The sequence below is a fragment of the Echiichthys vipera genome, assembly GCF_963691815.1.
Source record: "Echiichthys vipera genome assembly, chromosome: 5".
Lineage (NCBI taxonomy): Eukaryota > Metazoa > Chordata > Actinopteri > Perciformes > Trachinidae > Echiichthys > Echiichthys vipera.
Genome location: NC_139830.1, coordinates 28,317,921 through 28,343,229, shown reverse-complemented (window position 1 = coordinate 28,343,229; position 25,309 = coordinate 28,317,921). Strand labels below are relative to the sequence as shown.

The 25,309-nt window shown below is 41.9% G+C and overlaps 2 protein-coding genes across 12 annotated transcripts in view; one reads left to right on the top strand and one right to left on the bottom strand.

Annotated features, from left to right (window-relative positions):
* The window catches only part of LOC310947086 (alpha-2-macroglobulin), a 38,573-nt gene extending 20,087 nt beyond the window's left edge, over positions 1-18,486 (top strand). Inside the window, exons 21-36 of the mRNA XM_083913746.1 lie at positions 67-188; positions 2,205-2,256; positions 2,902-2,985; positions 3,086-3,262; positions 4,598-4,679; positions 8,249-8,405; positions 10,588-10,662; positions 11,076-11,241; positions 14,053-14,249; positions 14,400-14,615; positions 15,093-15,211; positions 15,779-15,869; positions 16,065-16,133; positions 16,280-16,385; positions 16,506-16,547; positions 17,811-18,486. Coding sequence (XP_083769872.1) covers positions 67-188; positions 2,205-2,256; positions 2,902-2,985; positions 3,086-3,262; positions 4,598-4,679; positions 8,249-8,405; positions 10,588-10,662; positions 11,076-11,241; positions 14,053-14,249; positions 14,400-14,615; positions 15,093-15,211; positions 15,779-15,869; positions 16,065-16,133; positions 16,280-16,385; positions 16,506-16,547; positions 17,811-17,833 — 1,778 coding nt within the window. The 3' untranslated portion in view covers positions 17,834-18,486. The remainder of the gene's footprint in view (positions 1-66; positions 189-2,204; positions 2,257-2,901; positions 2,986-3,085; positions 3,263-4,597; positions 4,680-8,248; positions 8,406-10,587; positions 10,663-11,075; positions 11,242-14,052; positions 14,250-14,399; positions 14,616-15,092; positions 15,212-15,778; positions 15,870-16,064; positions 16,134-16,279; positions 16,386-16,505; positions 16,548-17,810) is intronic.
* Positions 18,487-19,865: 1,379 nt separating this feature from the next.
* The window catches only part of phldb1b (pleckstrin homology-like domain, family B, member 1b), a 97,085-nt gene continuing 91,641 nt past the window's right edge, over positions 19,866-25,309 (bottom strand). For all 11 annotated transcript variants that reach the window (XM_083913742.1, XM_083913734.1, XM_083913738.1 and 8 more), the window contains one exon: positions 19,866-22,152. In XM_083913742.1, coding sequence (XP_083769868.1) covers positions 22,012-22,152 — 141 coding nt within the window. In that variant the 3' untranslated portion in view covers positions 19,866-22,011. The remainder of the gene's footprint in view (positions 22,153-25,309) is intronic.

Here is a 25,309-nt window from a genome sequence, read left to right as displayed (position 1 = left end):
CAGGGAGCGGGAGCACCAATCAATACACCTCTGCTTTGGGGAATAAGACTGTATGTTTGCACACAGGCCAGGTGAATCTGAAGGTCAGCGCAGAGGCCCTGAAGACTGACACACTGTGTGGCAACGAGGTGGCCACCGTCCCCGACATGGGCCGAATCGACACAGTGGTCCGCACCCTGCTGGTGGAGGTCAGTGACTGTCATACACAACACAGAACAGCAGAGCACAGGCGTGACACCAGCACAACGACTGAGTTCCAGTAGTAATTAGGACTGTACTTGTTTTTCTATGAAGGTAACCTTTAACGTACAGAAAATGCACCCTCATTGTGTATGGTGACCTCTGCTCTATTGCAGTATTTTTGTTCCACTGTTCTGTTTCACAGGAAAAAGTGATCACTTAAATGAATGCAAAAGCGGAATCAAAACAAATCAATGTCTTACATGTCCGCAAGGTGACAAGATGTAAGAAAAATGACCTGATCTGAACTTGCAGATTTGCAGTTCGGTTCAGGGTTTGTTTTTTTTGTCAGAGTGCAGGCATCCTTTTTTCTATTTCAAGTACTCAAAGGAATGGTCTGGTGATTTTTAAGTGTGCTTGTATGAGGTAGTTTTTCATAGTCAGTGTATTTTCTGCAGTTGATGACCGTCAGCATGCCGAAAGTTTGCAGACAGGAACAAGAGTTAAGAAATGTACTGCTGTGGATGGCGCAGCATCTAAACATATTTTAGACACCTAAACAAAGGCCCGCCTAAAAATCAAAATCAGTTTAAAAGTATACCATATTTAGAATATTTCCACCACTTAACTTGCCATAAGACACATGTTCAATGCTCTCTTCAAAGCCCCTAGACTCCAAAAACAGTAATTTTACCTCACAGAACACAGGATATGCTGGTCAACTACTGACCTCCATCTATTTGTTTATAGGGTTAGGAAGTAAAAAAACTAACAAAGAATAATAAGGCTAAGGTAGACCAGCCCCTCCTGTGCTCTGTGAGGTCAAATGAAGGAGTCGAAGTAGACTGGTGGCTTTGAAGAGAGCAAAGATAACAGCTTTAGTTCTCTGATGGAAAAAGGGTTGTCTGAAAATATTCTAAATATGGTATACACTCAAACTGATATACCGTAATTTCCGGACTATAAAGCGCACCTGACTATAAGCCTCACCAGCTAAATTTAGGGTAAAATACAGATTGCTCCATATAAAAGCCGCACCCGACTATGAGCCGCAGGCGTTTTGATGTGTAATTACCGTAGTATATAGGGGTTCCTGCTACCACGGAGGGGATTGTCGGGACAGAGATGACTGTTTGGGAACGCAAAGCGTCCCATTTATTAACAATAAATCTTTCAATCATTCAATCAAACTTTCACATCTCTGACATGGCGAACAGCATTCGTGCAGAGTACAAATAATACAACGGTGCAAAGTAATACAAAGTGCTCGCCTGTAACACGGCAGTAAAAGTGCAGTCCCGCGGCCGTTTACGTTATCAAAATAACCAGCCATTCATTGATGTCAAGGGTACGTGCAGCAGCTCTATTTCCTTCTTTGACAGCCAGATCGATTGCCTTTAACTTAAAAGCAGCATCATATGCACTTCTCCGTTTGTTTTCCATGTTGAGGGTGTTTGCATGAACACTTCCTTCGCGCTAACTGTCGCTGACGCTCTCCTACTCTTTGTTTTGCTCTCGTTACCTGGCGCCAGATGTCTGCCTCGGTCTCGCGCATCCTCGGTTGTGCGCGCCCCTGGTTACCGTAAGCCGTAGAAAAGCCGCACCGTATAAGTATAAGTCGCAGGGACCAGAACGAGGGAAAAAAGTAGCGGCTTATAGTCCGGAAATTACGGTAGATCTTTCTTTTTTTAGCTGGTTAAAATATATTAATATATTCAGCTTCTGGCCCGGTCCATAGCAGTACATTGCTTAGCCTTCAACACCTGGCCACTGTAGTTTTTTATGTTACTCAGACAGGAGGAAATGGTGCGTTTGTTAGGGACTATTTTCCCATGTGGATAACTCCACATTTGGCATTCTGGTGCGTATTTGGGGCAGCAGGACTATGTATGTGGGACTGAGAAGAAATAAAATGCTATTCATAGTAATAAAGACACACTCAAGGCAACAGTGTGGCTCATTAATGTGTTTTTAATAGTTTTTGGACCGAAATCAGTCTAATTCCCTTTGTCTCTCTCCACAAGGCTGAAGGAACTCCACAGATGGTCAGTCATAATGCACTCCTCTGTCCTGCAGGTGAGCGTCCACAGACAACCTGTGTATCTGTATCTGTTGTCCGAAAGGCTTGGGGTTAACGGCCATCTTGATCCTCTAAATCTGAACGGTGATAACTGTGACAGTTGATTCATCCATCATTCTGTCATGGAGACTTGTGCCAGGGTCATCAGTTTGAGGGATGATTGATTCTTATCGGCTGCTCGTTTTTGTCCAGAAGCATTTAGTTTGTCAGATTGGAGATGAGTATGATGAGTATGAAATAGAACAGATGGTTGAAGTCAGTTTCCGCCATGTTTGAACAAAAGCAGAACAGCTGTAATTTGGTTACTATATCGAATACCTGACTCATTGCAGTGCGTAAAATTGCACATTGCTGATATATATAACAAAGCTTTGCGTAACAGCTAGCTAGTGTGTTATATTTTGTTTGTTGAATACGTACAAAAACCAAACCAGCGTGAAAACATGCTAAGCTGTGTTTTTTATGGGGTGCTAAGCTAACCAGCAGCTGGCTGTTATTTACTATTGACTGTACAGAGATTGGCGGTATCAAACTTCTGTTATTTTTATCTGAATGAGTGTATTCCCCAAAATGTGAAACTCTTCCTTTAAGCTCTGTCTCACGTGTCATTTTTCTGTCGGCTTGTCCGTCTGGGTCGTCAGAGGGGCCGGTGGAGAAGAAAATCTCCCTTCTGATGCCTGAGATGTTTGTGGCCGGATCAGCCAGGGCCTCTGTCTCTGTACTGGGTTAGTGACATTATTTCCCCCTTTTTTTTTCTCTAGCTATCAACATGTGGTAGGGTGAAATCTCTGAATCTGCCTCATCTCTGTCCTGTTGCTTCTGCAGGCGACCTGATGGGCCGGGCCATGAAGAATCTGGACAAGCTCCTGGCCATGCCGTACGGCTGCGGGGAGCAGAACATGGTGCTGTTTGCGCCCAACATCTTCATCCTCAACTACCTGAAGAGCACGGCTCAGCTGACCCAGGACATTCAGGACAAAGCAACCCGCTTCTTGGAGAGCGGTGAGTTGTTCTGTCCTAGCTCTGACAAAAAGTCAACCCCTTAATAATAAGGTCCTTGTAATGAGCATTATATGTCCTTATAATAGGCTTATTAACATATTGAGTGTTAATAAGGCTATATTAGTGCCAATAGCTTCAAAAACATGTTTATTGTTTAATTATAAGACATTTATTTATTTGTTTTTTGGATAATTTTTTTGGCAGTTTTCAAGACTTTTTTATTAGGAAGGACGGACAGGAAATTGGGTGAGAGAGAGGGGGAGACACGCAGCAAAGGGCCGCATGTCAGAGTTGAACCCACGGCTGCTGCCTCGAGGACCTTCAGCCTCTTTACATTGGGCGACTGCCATAACCACTCATTAGCCTTATCATGAGTTAATTAAGGGTTAACTGTCCTTTTTGCAGCTGTTGCATCTAAATTGAGAACAATGCCTTGTTAGGGTTAATAAATCCTTTCTTATGCACCTAGTAACGATGCTTTTTGTGGCTACTGGGACTAAAGCAAGAAGTGAATAGTTATCTGCTAATAAATGCATTATAATGTGTTTGTCATATGGTTTTAAGTATCTTACCATCTAACAATGAACACATTTATGATGCTATTATTAACATTTGTATAGTTTTATGAACATATAATAATGTTAATAAGCATCTCATCAGGACATTATCAGCTATTAAGTAACGGCCATTTTATGGACCTTAATGTAAAGCCGAAATGTCTGTGTCTTAAATGATTAATGACTTCCAAGATGTAGCCCATCTGAACCTGTGAGAATGCTTTCACTGGAATAATCACTCAAACTCCAACACACAGTCTGGATTTTAATTCCATCAGTTCCCGTACAGAAAATATTGCCTTTGTATGGCCGGTGTTGTCATTATTATGTTGTCAGTAGTCCGGTTTAAATCAGTTTAGAGTTAAAGATACAAGCCGTCAGATTTTCATCAAGTTAATTGTCTGTTAAATTACCATCAAGTCCGATTACAACACAAAGAGAGAGAGATTTAATTCTCTGAAGTTCTCGATTACTCCACTATACCTTTACATCCACAATAGTTGTTTGCTGCTATATCAATACGCTGAATATCAAGTACAGCCCCTTTAAATCTTGTCTCATAGTATTTTAAATTGCTGTGTGGTGTTCAGACATCTGATAAGCCTTCAGTCTCTTGGATCTATTATTTAAAGCAGTTGTCAGGGATTGTATCATCACATGTGAAACAACAGGCCCTCACCTCACCTGCGTAGGCCCCCGGAGCTGTTTTCTGTCTGCGAAAGGTTGTTTTTTTTATAAATGTGACAGTTTTGTTCATGTATGTCGGCGTGTGTTCTAGGATATCAGAGGGAGCTTAACTACAAGCATGACGACGGCTCCTACAGCGCCTTTGGGAAGAGCGATGAGTCTGGAAACACCTGGTCAGTAACACACTGAGTGGATGCTGCTTCGGATACAGATAATTAGGGGTTAAACTCTCATTCTACCGTCACGCCTATTCCTTTCTCAAATGTTACACTTCAAACTTTCTTTAAACATTTATCAGTTACTTATCAGTCATATGAGCCTTCACAAAGTCACTTTTAATGCTGGCTTGCCTGGTACTCTTTTTATTTTCTTCCCCCAAGACAGTGGTGAAGAAGAGAACCAGGGGCCTTATTTATAAAACTGTGCGTAGCATCCTTACCAAAACATTGCGTTTGTACAAAACCATGAATGACCTGCACAAAAAAAATTGAGATTTCTAAAACCGTGCGGCGCACATTTGCACACAATTTTTCCTTTATAAATAACGATAAAGTCCCAACTGAGGTGAATTGTGCGGGGATGATCTCATCCCACTTTTCCTCCCACTATCTTCCATAAATGGCATACGTTAAATAGCTCATGAATATGGACGCTGTCTTATTGAGGACGTTACATTGTCTGCCCTAAGGAAAATGACACAGAAGAAGGCGGAAAAAGCAAGGATCTACGAGAGGGAAACGGAGGGGCTTTACGGAGGTTGAGCACCGCAAAAAGGTGTTGTTTGGAAGCCTCAGTAGAGACATTTCACATAAAACATAAAGAAAGCGAGTGGCAACATGTCAACGCAGCTCTGAATCCAGTTAACTCCACCGGTATTATTTGTAAGGAAGTACAGCTTATTAATATATCAAATATTGAGGGCTGATTAAAATCTGTGAATAATATGGCAGGCCTTAATGTGTTTATATGTATGACGTGAGAAAACACGCAAGATCCACACATCAGTCCTAATTCAGCGGGGTCACATTTCACTGAAAAGAGATGATTATGATCATTTCCTAAATTTAAAAAATGATCGTATCTAACAAAATACCTTTTCAATTCATAATTGTAGGCCATAACTTTGCACAAAACTTTTTCACAACTTCGGACACACCTGCCGACGTATGCAGTTATACAATTCAATTAAAAATGTTCTTAAAAACATGTAATTCAAACTGCATCTTAACTGCCTGCTAGTATAGCCTATCCACAACTACAGCTAGGATTTATACAGTGTGAAATACATTATTTTATAGTTAATGTGTGTGTTTTTTCTGCTGACTCAGCTGCATTTCATGGCGTTTCCATCCAGTGTCGCTGATTCCCAAATCAGAAAAGCTTTACGGAAGCTTTACGCACGGGTGATAGTTTGTGTAGGAATACGCACGCTTCTCCGCAAATCGTTTTTCTAGAAATACCAATGTTTGCCACTGCACATTTCTGCCTGTCTACGCAAGGTTTTTGTGCGCAGCGAGCTTTATGAATGATAACCGAATTAATCCGAGCTCAAGGCTAAGTGTTCTAGTTCTAGTTTTAAATGGTGTCTGGTGCAGTGCTCACTACACATAGAACCCAGCCAGGCCACATTACATCACTTCCAGCAAACTTCACGACAACAACGAGGACAAAACTGCATCACTGACCTTTTTTAGCGTGTTAGATAATAGACACTCGTCTGTCCTGCAGTTGTTACAGACATTTGAACTCACCACAGACAGCCTTGTTCATGGACTCACAGCTGCAGGCTGAAACACTGATCAATGAAACTGCCAATCACATTCATTTACTCATTAATCCTAGGTGCTGGAAAGCACTTCCTGATCGTTCCGGCTCACTTCTACCCCTGCAGATAATGACGTTTTTTCTATGAACTTACCTATAGAAACTGGTCACAAGTGTGATTTAATTCGACAAAACCACTTTTCATACATCAACACTTCCCAAATACTAGTAAAACTGAGACATATGATTATTGTATAAACTGTGGAAGTCTGTCCGTTCACTTTACTTACACACTGAATCTTGATGCTGTGCCTTTTTGAAAACAGAAGTACCAAAATATTATGAATAATAGAATATGTTCATTTATATAACTCATGATATATTGCTGTTGCATCAGCCGCTATAGAGCATTTAAGACATTTATCTCGAGTTTTGCTGTTAAACTGAATATTTCAGCTCAAATCTCACACTTATCACACACATTTGAGAGAATAAAAGTGACAAGCAGACACAGTGGGAGGTAGACACACACACACACACACACACACACACACACACACACACACACACACACACACACACACACACACACACACACACACACACACACACACACACACACACACACACACACACACTCTGAGTCCTTTCTGGCACCAGCAAGCATACCAATAATTTACTTTATGGGGAGCCTGCCAGAAAATATTAATATTTGCATTTAATGGGCTTAAAGCACAGTGCTGCAGGGGATTTAATACCAAACCCTTTGCGGTTTGAAAGGGTGCTGGGCAGTTTGGCAGTTGGTGAGTATGTGTGTGGGTGTGTGTTTGTGCTTAGGAGAAACTAGGGTTCTCAAGTGTTCGATTATATTAGAATTCCAAAAGGAGATTGGTTGGAATTGTCCAAATCACTTCCGTAAATGCCGCAAACACTTTGAACACAATGAATATGTCAGCGTTTGGTTTACAGCTTGTTCTGCTGCCCCCACGTGACCAAAAAATGCTTTTTTTTGTGCAGCTTGAAATATCAATAAAGAGTTTCCCAGAGTAGCAGAGGACCCATTCTGTCAATGCTGAGCTCATGTTTCCTTTGCTCTGGCAGGCAGGGGCCAATTAAGGTGTTCATGGGCCCCTAGGCTTATTATTGTGTGGGGCCCCCTCTGACTCAACATGATTTACCAGAAAAAAGTAGTAGTTTAGTGCCATGCAACTGTTTATCTTATGTGAGGCAGGCTTAAGATGATGATTGGCTGTCATGCTAGAAATCAGTTACTTAACGTAAGCGGTGTTCTCTGTTCAGCGCAGTTTACCAGGCTCACAAAACTCTGATCAAACTGTAAAACTAGGCAGCTCTGATCACATAGCAATCAAGCTTCTGTTACTGTCTTGTCTTTTTCTCTCCTCAAATGTTGTCAGAAACACATTTTAGTGGACTGTTTAGCTGTAATTTGAGAAAATCTGTGGCCCGGAAACTATTGCTTTGAAATGGTCCAAGCACCACTTCAACTTGCGTGTGTTGCTCAGCGTTTCGTTGCTTTGATTGTTTGTAGGTCTATCCGACTGCATCCAGGGGCACTGTGGTTGATAACTGCCCTTGGAAGTCAAAAATGACATGAGAGGTTCTGGACTAACACGCTTTTTTATGAATTAGTGTGGTGATGCCAGGCCAATACAATATGTGTAGCCAAATGTAGCATACCCATAACTGTCTTCCTTCAGAAGCATTACGCCTGAATTCTATTCTAGTATGTGAGATGTGGATATTTAATTTTCCAGCTGCAGCTGTCCTGTGCTGGACTCGTGTAATACGATTGTTAAGTTGCGGATGCAGCTCAGGCCAAGTGCTCTGTGTTCGTGTGAGACAGGAGGCTCTTATGTAATTGTCCTGAAACTGAGTTCATTTTGGGGTAACCAACACAGGCACATGGTTACATCTGTTTTCTGTGTGTGTGTGTGTGTGTGTGTGTGTGTGTCTCCAGGCTGACCTCTTTTGTGATGAAGTCCTTTGGCGGGGCCAGACCATACATCTTCGTGCATGCCAAGCACATTAAAGAGGCCAGGAGGTGGCTGTCCAAACACCAGCGGACTGACGGCTGCATCAGATCCGTGGGGAAACTCTTCCACAACGGCATGAAGGTGACGACATCAGTTTGAACGTGGACATTTTAGATAAGAGTTTGGGGTTTCACATCAGCTGCTTTTGGTCGACCAGAGCTCTGCCTGCGGGGGATTTCTCTTATACGGCAACACCACAGAATTAGCTCAATGTGAGGAGCCATTTGCATGGAGTTTCTGAGAGCTGTGAGTGTGTGTGTGTGTAGAGAGCGGAAACCCATCCGGGCCTGCAGGCATGCAGCACACACACACAGAAGAAGAAACAGTCCAAAAGATTAAGTACTAGCCAGTCTCTATCACAGCACAGCCTTTCCTGAAGCAGACTAACAACAGAAAGCTGTGACAGCTGAGGGTCTGCGGCAGGTACCTGTGTTTTATAAGTCCTAGTTATGGATGAAAAAGCTTTTTCAAGTCACAAGCAGTGACTGAGTGCTGTGGACTAACACTGTGTGATAAGCAAGAAGCCAAGGACGGTCTCAATCTTTTTCTGTAAAATGTTAGTTGCAGTCAACTTCTCCTTATGTTGTGATAACATCAGTCATCTTTTCTGGGCATGGCCACCAAATAAGGCCCCAGATACGAGTCTGATCTGCTCAGCTCAGGCTCGGCTTGTCTTACACACAAGGGGAGTAGGGTAGATAGGTGTGTGTTTCATATTCCTGCTATTCTTTTTCAGACAAAGAACCGAAGCATGCCTGGGTTTATTCAGTTAAATTTAATCAAGAGTTTAACGGCTGATGGGCGTGCGAGTGTAATAAAGCAGCAATGACTCCAATTAGCAGTTACTGAATCAATTTTGTCATAAAAAAAACCATGCACATTCAGTATGCCTCACACATACCTCCAGGATAATGGCCGTAAACACACCAATAAAGACAATAAATGCCCCAAAAAATACTAATATTGTTCTCCGCTCTGAGCACTCAGATTCTCGTGATGTTTGGAGGGCCATTATTATTTAGGGCTGAAGCTTCATTCACAATGTTGATATTTCAATTTCTTGCATTCAATTTATGTTTATTAGATAGTCAAATACAGTATATATAAGGGATTTTTATATAGAAAATGTGTCACATTGACGTCCTGATTATGTGAAACCGAGGCGTAATATTCCTCCTTTGCCAAAAGACGGCTTTCTGAGACAGGCGTAAACATGTGACCTGACGTGGAGCACAAAGTTGGGCTCACGGTACAACGTACAGTATGCGTCGGAAAGAAGTTAGCCCCGTGATCTGATTATTCAGGACTTTCTCTGCACTGATGGTCAGCAACTCAGGGATTTCACAGGCTTTTCAGTTGCTCATCACTGGTTTATTATCTTGCTGTTCCTGTGATCAGCTGTTTCCTGCTTTTAAAACTCCAGGCTGTGGGTCGCACAACAGTTCACGTAATCGACACCAGGTGACACACGTGCCGCCAAGCCGCACCAACTGTATTTACATGGAAATCGAGCCACCAATAAGTGTAGGGTCCGACCCGTCACATTAGGGGGCTAAATCAGGCCGCAAATATACCTAGATTTGTCTGAATTGACCGACCAGTCCAATTGTACAATTATCCAATGAAATGTCTCTGAGCATTTAGCTGCTGCTAATTTCCGTTCCATTTTCAAAAAGAGTTTGCTAACAGAGGTCTAACATTGAACAGCACCATAAAAAAACTATAGTGTTCCTTTCTTTACTAAATTAACATGAACAGGTAAAACACATGTACAGTCCATCTGCTTTAAGGTGAAAAGAGAAAACCACAGACAAAAACAGAAAAAGCCCAACAACCCACTTCAGACACGGTCACAATAACAAAAAACAAGTAACCGAATAACGTGTAACAAAAGTAGATATTGAAGATAAAGTTAAAAAAAATTACAATTTTTTTTTTTAACAAAAACGAATGATTCACATTATTCAAACTGAGGATTTTGTTTAAATTATTTTTTATAATGTTGTAAAATATGTGGACAGACAATCAGAGCTCTATTTGAAAAGCTCAACAGTAGCTTTTAATGCCAAAATGTCATTGAGTACAGCCCTGTTATACTGTGTCAAGATTGTTTTAACTATTTGGACTCTGGAACTGGCAACATGTTGTACAATGACACAGACCACTGGACCTGATAACAAGTCAAACAAATAAACCTTGTCTCTCTAGTTTGCCGTTTGGTGCCACTTTCTGATCGTTGCCACTGTTCTCCTGTTTCTGACAGGGAGGAGTGAGTGACGATGTGTCCCTGACAGCCTACATCACCGCCGCCCTGCTGGAGCTGGACACCAACACCACGGTGAGTCTGACAGGCTCTGGGTGATGTTCACCGCTTCAACTCTGCTGGGTCTGCCCTCGTTTTAAGTGTTCCTCAGAAGGGCTTCATTTTGTAGACCCTTAGACTAAAACACTGGTAGATTTCCTGTCACGTTTGCTGCCCGTGCAGCAAACAGGATCCAATAGTTGTGTTAAATAAACAACTATATACACACTGATCTATAATCGTATAAATCAGGGTGTATGTAGATGTTTATACGCCTGTTCATTATTGTTTCTTCTGCTTTTAAATGCTGCTTTTGTCTGTAGAAAGTCCTAAAAGAGTTGCCTTACATAAAACGTTAAAGCAACTCTTACTTTTTGGAGACCTGCAGAGTAATGGGTTCATTAATTGTTTCAGTTGTCATATCTTTGTGTTTGCCTGTGGTGTGACAGGACCCCATGGTACAGAAATGCCTCAACTGTCTCAAGGAAGCAGTGGCCAGCAGGTTGGACAACCTGTACACCACCGCCCTGCTGTCCTACACCTTCACCCTGGCTGGAGACCAGGAGATGAGGAGCAAACTCATCACTTACCTGCACCAGAAGTCCAACACACAGGGTGAGACAGTGGAACCATCAGCAACATCTGCACCTCTGGGAAACTAGTTTACCGCTGCAGCATCAGCACTAACATACAAGTAGAAAAGACTACATTTCTTAGAGAAAATCAACATGTCTTGTTGCAAACAACATGCGGTTCATCCAAAAAAAGGTGAAATACTGAGAAGTGGAAGTGGCAAATGAAAGGAGATGAAATAGTTCAAATGCTGAAAGATGTAGAAGTTTCAGTTCAAGTGGCGTTGAATTATCAACAGGGCAATGCTGAAACTGAAATGATGGTTACCATTTTTGGTTAGCCTCGCCAGACCATCCTGATCTCTGAGCTCCAGTGTATTTTACTCTCAGACCAGTCTGGTAACGTGCAGCAGAGAAAATTTGGAGAAGTTTGCCAAGCGACCGAACAAATCAGTGTTGGTTTTGAGGCAGATTTAAGTGACGCAACGAGAAGAGACTGTTCAGTGTAAACAACAGTGGCTCCCAAGATGAGATGAGCAGCTATGGAGCAAGCTGCTCACTAACTCTTTTTTCTCTTGGATCCTTCTGTTGGAATATGGACCGGGCTCCTGAAATTGTGCCTTTTATCCATATATATATATATATATATATATATATATATATATATATATATATATATATATATTCATTGATTTGGTCTGTTTATCACCAACATAGGTGGTGATAGACAGATGATTGATCCAATCAGTGCCCAGTATTTCCACCCCTTCCCAAGAGATCTCCAAATGAGAGTTCCCAGATGGATATGCTGAGCAAATACGAATCAATCCCTCTTGCGGAGTCAGGTTAATTTTTAGTCACCTTAATTATGTAATTACCATTATGTTGTGCAGACTCACGACAGTGTGACATAACAGAACCAACCCAAACCAGTTTCCAGGTGAAGACTTGAGGGTTGAAAGTGTCCGTTGAAGTGTAAGCATTGGACAGAGTTGACATTTCAACTGCATTCAAATCTCTTTTTACGCCAGTTGACATAACCAGCCGCTGAAGCACCACGCAACGCTTCCTTCAGACGTCCGCGTTAAAGTGTAATTCAGGCGCAAAATCATCCCATGGACTTTTTCTGCGATTATATACATCAAAAAAAGTCATCGAGACAGCTTATTTAGTGTCACAACGATTAACGGAGAAATAGGGGAGAGTCGCTAACAGCCGGATTTTTTTGATTAGCACTGATTAGCCCGGGGCATTGAGGTGAAGGCATTCAAACATCTTTTTTAACCACTAATACTGCTCAAAATAACGACAAACCTCTGCAGTAGCATGAGAAGAGTCCCTACACATGAAACGAAGCAGCAACAACGTAGTTAGTGAACCCGGACTCTCCTGGATTTCGCGTTAATAGTTGTTACGCAAAAAGAAAAACTGTCTCGGAGGCTTATTTGATGTATGTAAGTGCCAAAAAAGACCATGGGATGATTTTGTGCCAGAATTACACTTCGCTAACACTAATCGATTGAGCCCCGGGCTCCACCAACAGCCCGTGATCTGGAGCCATCATTTTGGCTTCTGGTCTATTTTTCTGCGAGTAAATCTAGCAAGAAAACACACTGTAAACTATATAAAAGACACGTTATATGTGAAATAAATGGCCTGATTTTGATACATTATAAAATACACACCCCTTGTCTGCTGGAGTGTCAATTCATCCATTTTTTACCTGAGGAAATGGATCAAAAGCACTAGCCCGGTGTCACGGCTGTTTGTGATTGTTGTGTGGTTAATGTGTGGAACAAGTACACATTTAAAACATCGGTTAACTGTTCACATTTGTCAGTTAATTGTGTCTGAATAGAGAGTGACAAAGACGCGTATACACACACACACACACACACACACACACACACACACAGATAAGTAAACAGCAAAGGAGCAAAATGAGGGCACAGAGCGCAGAGAAAAGTGCTCCTGGTTGAAACAGCCAGATGGCAGCTCCCCAGTCTCTGGATAGATAGTGGCCCTTCGTGCCGCTTACGCCCTCAATGAAAAACCCGCTGCTGTAGATGAAGTGTAGATGAAGTGGAGGCGCTGAAGTGTGTGTGCACTGTGAGCAGATGAAGAGTCAAGCTGAAGTTTCAGTTGACATGTAGTGAGTGAAAGGATGTCAAGTGCCACTTAAAGGAGAGGTTAATTAGAGAGCAGAAGGACTCTCCTGCTGAGCTACTCTAGGTTAGAGGTTTTCACCAATGCATGTGTTAAAGGGATAGTTCAGATATTTTGAAGTGTGGTTGTATGAGCTCCTTATCTGTAGTGAGTGTAGTATCTGCAGTAGATGGTGGTCCGCACGCCTCCAGTTTGGAGGGACAGGACAGACGTACTGCTGTGTATGTGGGCAGCAGCTAAACATATTGTAGCCTCCTAAAACATCTAGATGTTTAAATGTTGCTATATTTGGAATATGTTCACAGCTCTACCTTGCTAGCCCAAGACAAAATGAAGTGTACAAAAAATCAAGAAACAAATCCATAGTAACCTTTTCAGTGTTGCGGTCTGTTTAGTTTCTGTGTCTTACCTGGGCTTTCTTTTTTTGTATTGTAACATTTTTGTTTTTATTAAATGCAATCTTTGAACTTCCTTGCCCATAGAATAACAAATTAATTTTTTAACAAGGTTGTAAAAAAAAAGTTTGTAACAGCAGTGGCTTGGCCGTTGTTGTTAGCTGAAGGTTCAACGAGCACAAAGGAGACGGTCGTTTCCATTATGGATTTCCTATCTATTAAAACCACCTCTGTAATACACTTTCAGAATCTGTAGAGCTTCCTGCTAATTCATTTAACTCTAACGCTGGCAGGTGGCACCCGTCACTGGAACAGAGTGGGGGCTTCTGGGAAAGGCCTGGACTCTTTGGAGGTGGAGATGACCTCCTACGTTCTGCTGGCTCTGCTCTCCGGTCCGACCATGCCAGACTTTGGTTTGGATTACTCCTCCGGCATCGTCCGCTGGCTCGCCCAGCAGCAGAATCCGTACGGGGGCTTCTCTTCCACACAGGTAGGACACATCACACACACACACACGTACACATGCACACGCGCACACACACACACACACACACACACACACACACACACACACAACATGGAAAGCCTTTAACCCTCCCTAACTGTTTTTAATGACACATTTAACCTCTCTGCTCCTCAGGACACCGTGGTGGCCCTCCAGGCTCTGGCTAAGTACGGCGCTGCCACCTACAGCGCGGAGGGCAGCACTGCAGTGACGGTGACGTCGCTAGGAGGCCTGAACAAAGAGTTCACGGTTGATCAGAGCAACAGGCTGCTGTACCAGGAGGAGAAGCTGAGCGAGACCCCCGGAGAGTACACGATCCGAGCCCAGGGACAGAGCTGCGTGCTGGCACAGGTAGGGTAGGCCGCAGGAGGAGGAGGTCAACACGAGGTCAACGCCACCATGTGTAAAGCAGGAAGTGAGATAGGGGGAAGAGAATAGGAAAAGAAGAAGGAGGCAAAGAAAAACGGCTGCTGTGAATTAAAATCTGAAAATGAACTGAGAATAAAAGCTGCATCATCACAACATTTAGAAACGCACATAAATGTTGCTGACGAGATGTTTCAGGTTCTGTAATTCAGAGCCTAACAAATGATGATGATGTTACACAGCCACTGGTGTGAGTGTACACAACTGTGAACAACAGCTATATGTTTTAGGCAGTATTTTGTATACATTCAACTCCAATTTGTCATTGCAATTCAATTATATTTTTTATTGATTGATTTTATTCTAAATAACACAAATATCACTGATGTTGACTCTGTGCGGTTATCTCACTTAGAGAAAAGTGTGTTGTTCAGTCATAAATGAATGTTTGTCTCTCCCCAGATCTCCATGCACTACAACGTCCCCCCTCCACCCGACTTCTCCGCCTTCAACATCTCTACCAACACCATGGCCAAGTGCAACATCAGCCGGCCTCAGCTCATCCTCTTCGTGCATGTCAGGTACTGTGTGTGTGTGTGTGTGTGTGTGTGTGTGTGTACATTTATGTATTCCCAACATCATATTGTCTTTTTGAATTGTCGAGATATGAAATTAGCTGTATTGTGATATGAGATTTTGGTCATATCACCCAGCACTAATGTATAGGACTGTGTTGATGCTGAATGTCTGCTGAGCACTGTCTCATACACAAGCCAAATTTACTAAAGCAAGTTTTCTGGTGTTTCCAAAGTCCTTTTATTAAGTGAAGACAGATTCCGTATTGTGTTCAGAGGCTGCAGGTGCGAGGCGGAGGCACACGCTTTTGCCATGCAAAGCTTGTGGCACACATCGTGTTGTGTTAGCCTAATGTGGAGGGTGGAGCTGATGGTTCTGCTTCCCTGCCCACTCCCACAAACACATCCGTGTAGATGGATGGAAAGGATGGTTACATACATTATATCTGCAGTGATACATATATTTTGTACATATCAGCCTATCTGATATACGACTGTAACTACCCGGTAGTTCTCCAGTTGTTATATTTGTTGGGAAACAGGAAATATTTTGTTGTGTGTGTGTGTGTGCAGGTACCAGGGCAGGAGAGAGGAAACAAACATGGTCATCATCAACATCAAATTGCTGTCTGGATACATTCTGGATAAGAGCTCCCTGAAGCTGGTCAGTTCTACAGCTGCATACAGTTAGAGCATGAGCAACGCGATGGAAAAGACTTTTTACTTTAATACACATCCTTTTTTGTTAATTCTACCACACCGTACTACTGCAGCTAAGACCTTTGACCCTATATCTGTTCTTATTTTACTGTGTTATACTGAGTTTACTGAGGGCAGTGTGTGCTCTGTGCTCTGACAGCTGAAGAGTGACCGCTCAGTGAAGCGCGTGGACGTGGAGGAGGGATTCATCAACATCTACTTGGACGGGGTAAGAAGCACTGACAACGGCCGCACGTCTTTGTGTGTGTGATGACGGTGAAATAATGTTTTCATAAACACCTGTACAGCTATTCTCTACTGTGTGTTGCGTTTGTGATGAGTGAGTGAAAACAGTAAAGTTGTTTGTGTTTGCAGTTGAAGAAGGATGAGACAAAGATCCACAGTGTGACACTAGAGGAGGATGTGCAAGTGAGGAACCTGAAACCAGCCGTGGTCAAAGTCTACGATTACTACCAGACCAGTATGTTATTCTTTTTTCAAAATGCGTGTGATGCTCAGTCTTCTATACTATGCGTAAATGTGTTTGAGGTGCCACAGTATGTCCTCTGCTGCATATCTGATGTGTGTTTGGTATTTTCAGGTGATGAGGCTGTCACCGAGTACACGTCCCCCTGTGCAGAGAGTGAGTAGCATGTTCAGGGCAACTTTTGAGACAAACACAGGCTCATCCCAGGGCTTCAGTACAGCTTTATTATGTGTGAACCTGTAGTTATGGTCAAAACACTATCAACACAGCTGTCACCCAGAACATCAGCGGCGTCACTGGCTCATTTTAAACTCATCGATCACTGTATATTATATTGTTTTAGTTTCTTTGGCTCTGTTTAAAGTTTTCAGTGTGCAACACAACACTGCACCACTTCACCAAACCATTTAAACTAACGTGGCGAGTGTGCTGTGAGGAGCGTGGGGTGTCATGTGCTCACTGTAAGGACTGTTCAGTTTTGTTTAAAGAGCTTTGCTGTTGTGAAGACTGAATCAAAGGAGTTATAACATATTGTAAAAGGGATCACTTCTTAGGGTAATGGATTTATGCTAAATGTGCTTTTTATCGTTCCGCTGCAATGCGCAGCTCAAAGTGTCCCATACTGTAGGAGCTACTGCTCTGCTACTAGCTTCAACTCACACTCTGCCCGTGAGGACACGTTAAGATTTTGTCACTGAAGCAATTTGAAGTCATTTCACACGCAGCACCTGTCTTTATGCTGAGCTTACTTTTCTATGTAGTTGTATCAAACTCGCCTAGCCAATGAATCAGCGGTGGAACAGGTAGTCAGATATTTTACCCAATAGTAATGCCACACTGTAGAACGATCTGTTACAAGGAAAAGTCCTGCATCAAAATGTTCCCTCAGTAAAAGTACAACAGTACTGGCATCAACATGTAATTGAAGTACAAAAAAAAGTACTTATTCTGCAAAATGACCAATTTCAGAATATTATTCTATTAGATTGTAATTATTGATAGATGAATTAGTTAGATAATGGTGCAGCTGATGAAGGTGGGGCTATTGTTTTGTACAGTGTACATTGCCGTGTAGCTTAATCTATAACAATATATGCTATGTCATTCGACGATAACATTTTGCATTAGTAATTGGAATCCGTAAAGTAACTACAGTTACCAAATAAATGTAGTGGAGTAAAAGATAGAATTTTTCCTCTGAAATATAGCGAAATAAAGTGTAAAATAGCATGAAATGGGAATACTGAAGAAAAGTACTAGTACCTCAAAATTGTACTTCAGTCCAGTATTTAAAGAGTAACTGGTTACTTCACACCACTGCAGTTAATGTATCATGCAGTTTGATGTAAAAAACAAACTAAAGTGCAAACAGTGAATGTATTTGTGTAGTTTGGAGGGAAATAACTGTCTCTCTTCCAGGTGATGGAGTCAACGAGCTGTAAAATCCACGTGGGGAGCCGCCGGACTTCTTTCAGATGAAAGAAACACCGTGTCCGAGAAAGAAGCTTCTAGATGTTTATTTTTGACTTTTGTTTCATTCATTGTTTTTATTCCTTTTAATTGTTTTTTAGCTGTGTGTTCATTGTGAGTGAATTCCACTTTTTAGAAAACATTTTTGGCTTTTTTTCCCCCTCCCCCTTTCTGATGGTGTTTGGTTTACTTGGTGTTCTGTTGTGGGCTCGTCCTCCTTCGTTACAAGTGTGACTGTTCGTAACGAACCAATAATCCGTCAGCGTGAGAATCCAAACAGTAGCTGCTGCCGTCTCTCCCCAACACTGGAACCTTCACTTTAGAACCGCCTGAAGTCAAGAAAAGCAGACGATATTGTGTAACACTTTTGTTTTTAATCCATAATATGCGACATACAGGGTACCGATAACACAGTATGGTCCGAGTATTGACTGTGAGTGTGTGTGTGTATGAAACAGGATCTACTTTCTAGAAAAAACAAAAGTACAGTCATGTGTGGGGGGTGTGTGTGTTTGTGTGTGTGTAAGTGCAGATGTGTGTTCTGCTGTACCAGTAAAAAAAAAGGTAGATTGATACATCACTACCATACAATTTGAAATGTTACTGACAATAAAATTTCTAAAATGACAAAAATAAGTAAAAACTGTACTTCTTTTCATACAATACTGTTTAAATACTCAATACTGTTTCATTTCAATAGTAAGATATTTTTTCATTCAGGCATCCTCTTTACAGTATATTTAGTTTCCTTTCTTTTCCACATACATAACAGTAAAGTATATATACCACCTACCACCAACACACATGATTTAACAGCCTTGCCAGTGTTGAATAGTTTGGTTTGCACGGTAACTGTGCAGGGAACGTAAAGGCAAGGGGGACAGAATATATTAAGGTCTTTTCACTAGTCTTCTTTTTTTCTTTTCAAAGTAAACGGGTCACTATCTCAGGCACCACAACCAGAACTTATTACTGTACCGACACATTAAAGTAAACAACGGGTCCGCGCGCTCTAAATCACAGCGTAGTCCGTTCTCTGCTTCTACAAAACAGACGACCGGATCCGGCATCTGTTAACTACAAAGTCGATCGGTAGATTCACAATGTAGTGATCGACGCGCGACGACGCACAAAGTCCAGTGGGGTCTAGTCTGTGAAAGCTGCAAACATGTCCTTATCCACCCTCGTGTAGGCCTCAGGTCACAGTGGGGATGCAAAGCAGGGAGGCAAGCTTTTGTAAGACTTGAGGATGAAATGCAGTGATCTGGTATTAAATTACAAGTTAGGTAAACCAATCTTTTTCCTTTTTTTTTTTTCAAATGATATGGTAAACAACTACAATCAATAATGGCCACTAATATATGAAAGATATTTATTTTATGACCTAATTCCTAGAGGGTGTGTAGTCTCATACCTCCTGTCTTTTTACATCGGAGATCCCAAAATTTTGAACACGACGTGCTCCGTATGAGATGCAGTATAATCTGAACAGGTCTCAACTTGTGATGGCGTCTTCACCTCACTACAGAATGTACAAAATATTGTCCGAGTTCAAACTCTAGCACAGCGTTTTAGTATTGCAGGTTGGGGGGAATGAGCCTTCTTGACTTGTACTCTCTTATATGGGTCAACCTATAAAAACACTGGGTCCTTCATTTCTCCCTAACTGGTAAACACCCACGTGTTTCAAACTCCATGCCCCCAGTGTAACACAGGCTTTCAGTTCTAAATGTGTAGTCTCTAGGCTCAGTGATGACATCATCAGGATTATTTTCCCACACTCGACAAAGCTCCTAGAAGGCATAACTGTTCTCACACGCTGAGTAGTCTCCGTGGTGATTAAACTGAAAACTTGGAGTGCTCCTTTAAATAACATAAAAGAATATAGTTCATATTTTGTCCCTTCTGAGTTTAAATAATGACGGTGATCTCGCTGATCCCCACTGTGCTCAGGGCCTTTGGGGTCTGCCTGTACTGGAGTACACCTCCTCATGCAGACCTGTCCACGTACTGCATTACAGCTCAGAAACGGATTCAAATGCACTCAAACGTAGCCTTCCAGCAAGGCTGTGCTGGACTCACAGGCGCGGCATCGATAACAACATATAGTCAAGGCACAGTTCAGAATTGCATTAGTGCGTATTGTTGAGCCTGTGTCGGTGTGGTCTGTGGTTGCTGCTTCAGGCTGGCAGTGAGGATGGCTGCTTCCCAGCTGTGTAGACGCATCAAGTTAGCTAAAGGCTACTTGGCAAATGGATGAGCTTTTTCAGCTTACACATGGATATGCAGTTCGCACCTTGAGTTGGCAACATCATACAGACACAGTGAGATATGTTCAATATATTCACAAGCACACTGAGAATGTGGCAGCTACGGTTACACTTGTGAGTGTTGGATACCATCCAGTGAGTGTCCCCCAACTGATGTGATGGATTGACCACTTTTTTTTTTTTTAAATCACATAGCAGATTGTTAAAGGTTTGGAAAGGCATGTGTAGCTTGTTCAGGCTAGCTTAGCACAAAGACTGGAAGCAGATGGAAACCACCTCCGTGCTTATTTACTTTCCTCCTGTCCAGCTAATCATCAAACTAGGGCCGGGAATCAGTTTTGCCTAGCATAAAGGTTGGAAGAACAAGCCAAAAAAAAGAGCATTAAAAAAAAAAGGAGAAAAATGGCAGTGTGCGACACATTACACAATTTACGCACTACACAACTGAGTACACAGTGTACCACGTGTTAGAGAACTAACGGAAGTATCCAAACTGAGACACCAGTATTTACGCTAAGCTTAGCCAACCCAAAGACATGATAGAGTGGTTTCAATACTCTTCTTACTCTTGGCAAAAAAACAGCGAGAGCTTGAAGAATATAGATCCAGGAAACTGTTAGCTTAGCTTAGCATAAAGACTGGAAGCAGTGGTAAAAGCCCAGTTGTCCTAGCATGCAACGTCTTGCTAAACAAACAATATATAACATTTCTATTAGAGAGTTTTAGAGGTGTTTTTACAGAGTCTGGCTAGCTGTTTCCCATTATTTCCAGTCTGTATGCTAAGCTAACTGTCTACTGATTTCCCACAAACAAATATAACTAATGTGCCAGTCCAGTATTTCCTTATTCAGTTTTTTTCGTAAGATTTAAATATAAACTAAATACTGCACAATATAATGTTCATCAGCAGCTTCATTACTAACATCAGTACCGGCTTCTCCAACCCTGTATTGGTCAAACTGCAGAGTGAACTCCTGAGCTGTAGTGGGTCAAAGTCTTAACAAAAACACCTCCACTTACTTTGGTAGGCCTATGAGAAGTAAAATGACTAGCATGTGGCTCGGGATGCCTAAACGTGCTGTAGATGCTTCGCTTGATTTAGTGTTAGTCTTAAAGAGCAGCACTGAGGTGGTTTACTGTGTTTTACTGTTACAGGTGTGCAGGACTCTTAGATCATCTCCAGCGCCTAATTATTATTATCTTTCTTCTCATATTCATACGATTCAAATAAGATTCTTTCTAATATATTTCTAAATTGATGAACCATTTGATTGAAGATTCTTTCTGCCTGAACCGAGCATAGTCAGGATGGAACACTCAAACAAAACATTGGCATTACGTCATTTGGCAATTTTCTCTATAAGTAAAAAAAGAAAAAAGAGAGAGAGAAAGAAAGGAAACAAATAATACAAAAGGTTCAACAAACAGTAACTACAAGATCTCCATTTGGCAATATAGAAAGGCTTTTTAAAAGTCTTTGACAGGTATACATTTTGGTTTATATACAGATTGTGTGTGTGTGTGTGTGTGTGTGTGTGTGTGTGTGTGTGTGTGTGTGTGTGTGTGTGTGTGTGTGTGTGTGTGTGTGTGTGTGTGTGTGTGTGTGTGTGTGTGTGTGTGTGTGTGTGTGTGTGTGTATGTGTGTGTGTGTCCTCCAAGGGCTCCCTTTTTCAATCCAAACTGAATCACGTAGAAAATGTGGAGGTGAAAATATCTACATAGTAAAATCAAAGCGTGAGATTAAAAATGAAAAGTAACAAAGAAGGCGTTGGGTCCGCTGTGGACTGGAAACAGGAAGGGCCTGTAGAGTCTGTGGTGGGAGAGTCCCTGCCGAAACTATCCGCTCGTCACCTGCGCTCCCCGCTCCCTGCGCGTGTCTCTCAGTTCATGAACTGCGTGTATCCCTCTGCTCCCGTGACGATCACATCCATCCAGATCCTCATGGCGTCTGCTGCGGGGGCCACCATGTAGTAGAGCCGGTCGTGGGTCTTTACGCAGAAGGTCAGGGAGGGGTTCGGGCTCTGGGAGACGGAAGAACAAAGAGAAAATTAGAATCGGACTTTCACGCGCCACTTCTCCGACTACACCCACTCCCTCCGCTCTCCTTCTCATTGTTCCATACTCTGACATTTATCAGGTACGGAGTTATTATCTATAACATAGGTCACTTTCAACTAGAGCTGCAGCTAGGAGTCGATAAATGGATTAGCTGTCAACTCAAAAAGTAATTGCCAACTTTTTTGATCTCGGATTCTTAAATGTGAATAATATCAGGTTTTCTCTCTGTTATCATAGCAAACTGAATATCATTGGGTTGTGGACAAAACGAGACATTTGAGGAGACACTTTTGCGCTCTGGGAAACACCGATTGACATGTTTGACTATTTCCAGTCATTTTATAGACCAAACAATTAACCAATTAATCCAGAAAAGGATCAACGGATTAATCGATTATGAAAATAATATTTAGTTGCAGCCCTAATTTCAACCTTTCACAAACTAAAGTGCATATTTGTTGTAGTACTACACTGGTTGTCCATGATGTCCGAGACCTTCGATTGAACTGAATCTAATGAGACATTTTGATAGGAGTCCACACAGTTCTGCATTAATATCTAATAACTACAGTATCAGCATGTGCTTAAATGCAGATTTTTGCTGTCCAGTGAACTAAATGCTCTTATCGAAACCATTCTGTTAGAAACTCTAATGTATTTCTATTACGTTCAAGTGGAGACAGAGCTTAACAAAAACTTTCTACAAAAATAGGCGGCTCTTTGATCTTTAACAAGGAGTTTTCTTAACAGAGAAGAAAGCAGTGTGACTCCATGTATCTTTTTAAAACGTGGAGCTTATTTCACTCTACTGGTGTGACCTTTAAAGAGTGTGTTTATCAAAGAGGTATTCTCCCATAGGGCCGTGTGTCCCAGACGCAGTGATGCGACCCAGACTGCCAATGTAAACCAAAATGAAGACTCCTTAAAGGTGCACTAATAAAATGTCGCTCATAGTGACGGATCACCACAGAATTGTGATTTACCCTGTGTCTAGACCACAGGTGTATCAGGCATGTTTTCACTGGTAAGTATCATGCAACAGACGCACTCTCATTTTAAGCGGGCTCGCGTCTCAGCCGCGTCTCAAGGGTGTAACTGTGACCTGAAGAGTTTACCTACGCGTCCATTTTATCAACAATACGTGTGTAAATGCGGGGTCGATGCCGAATAAAAAGGCTGAATAAATATATGTATTTACATTTCGTAACCTACTGTGTCTGGAGCCAGAGCGGAGGGGACACACTCTGCTCTGGTTTAATCCCACAGACTCTCCCTTCAGGCAACACACGGGAACACTGAGGCGCTGTGTTTATTTATGGGCTGTAACCCACACTGTATATTTACTCACAATTTCACTCTCTGTCATTGTCTCCCTGCTTCTGGAGGCTTAGAAATTCACACACCAAACAGAACCAGTGTCGCGTGAACGCTGTTGGCACGCGAGCTAAAACACACAGTAACTCGGTTCTACGGCGCGTTACAGAGCCGAGACATCTTTAGCATCTTTACTGCTGTGATTCATCTTCTCCATCTAGACAAGCTCGCTTCAAGATTCAGCGGGATTCAGCGGGAACACAGCACCAAACAGCAGACCACGTTAGCAACTAGCTGGTGTTCAAGTACAGCAACTGTTTACAAACTATAAACTGTGTCCATGTTGTTTTTTCAGCATAGTGAGCTTCCCCCAAGTGTTGTAAAAAATGTATGATTTAATGCAGCTTTAAAGACTTTTTTAAAACATCTGAATGAAAAATATTCTGTATGGCGCAAAAATATATATATTTTTTAACCTGTTCACCAAGTTGCAACTCTGCTTCACTCTGCCTCACTTCAACTCTGCAACTTTGCTAGAAATGATGATTTTGCTCTGTTTGTACAATGGGAACCAAAATGTATTCGTATCAATTCAATGTTTCTTTGTTTCCCAGATTCATCTTTCAATCTTTACTGTATTTTGTCTATATTGAGGTTACTTTTTCCTACTTAAATTATAATTTCATTCCAAGTTACCGTCTCAGCACACAGGAACTTAGGAAAAGGGTTAAAAATCTTTAGTGGTTAGAAGAGTCTGAAACTCTAATCCATGAACTCTCGTATTTTCAGTGAACTGGTGTCACAAACACAGTAGTCTACCCCTGATTTGAACAGGTTTCATGAAAATATAACAAACAACTAAAAAAAAAGCATGTGAAAAACTCAACTTTAATGGGTGTTTCCCCCACAAAATGCTTGTTGTGGTTTTAGAAGAGAAACCAACCAGACTATTCTAAAATGTATTTCCTTACACACATGTGCAGCCCCTTTCCTCTTCTAAACCATCATCTTTTCTGTCTGCTTCAGACTTTAAAGTTTTTCCTCTGTAATGTGACATTGGAAGTGACAAGTAAAATCAAAGTTCCAGAGTTGATCAGAGCCACACAGTAAGTCAGAGTGCGCTGCGTTGCGACAGGCCGTCAAACACAAACGCTGAAGATGAGGAGGCAGCAGCAGCTCAGCTTTATGTTGAAGATAAAAAAACAAATGACAAGACGTGTTAAGGCTCAAGTCAAGCAGCGCGCAGCGTGGATCACAAAGAACAGAAATGTGGCCAAAAACGACACCTACGGCTCTGCGGAACATTACCACTTCCTCAACAGAGAGGGGTCTTTGAACACTAGCTGAAGAGACAGCGCTCAAATGAGGTCGTTCTTCTGTCAGGCATTAAAATGACTTCATCACTTGAATCAGTCAGGAAGTACGGCCCTTAACTGGAACTTTCTACTATGCCTACTTCATACAAAAATAATGACAGAAGCAGCTTCCTGTTTTGTAACCACTTGACTGGTTTGCACCGGGAACACTGGGATGGGCAGAGGGATCAAGCAGGATTAGCAATTCAAATTACAAACACACACAAGAATCAAACCAGTGCACTGTCTGGGGTCATGAGATACAAGACTTAACCATGCATTATCAGCCACTCAACCACTTAGTGTCTTCTGTTATTCTCTATCACAGTAGAGTGCTGCAGGGATGACGCACTCAAATGATGTAGGGACCCTGACGTCAGCATCGCCCCGGTTCTCTCAACAAAAAGCCAATAGGATTTTTTTATTGGATTTTGGATTATTGTAAAAAATA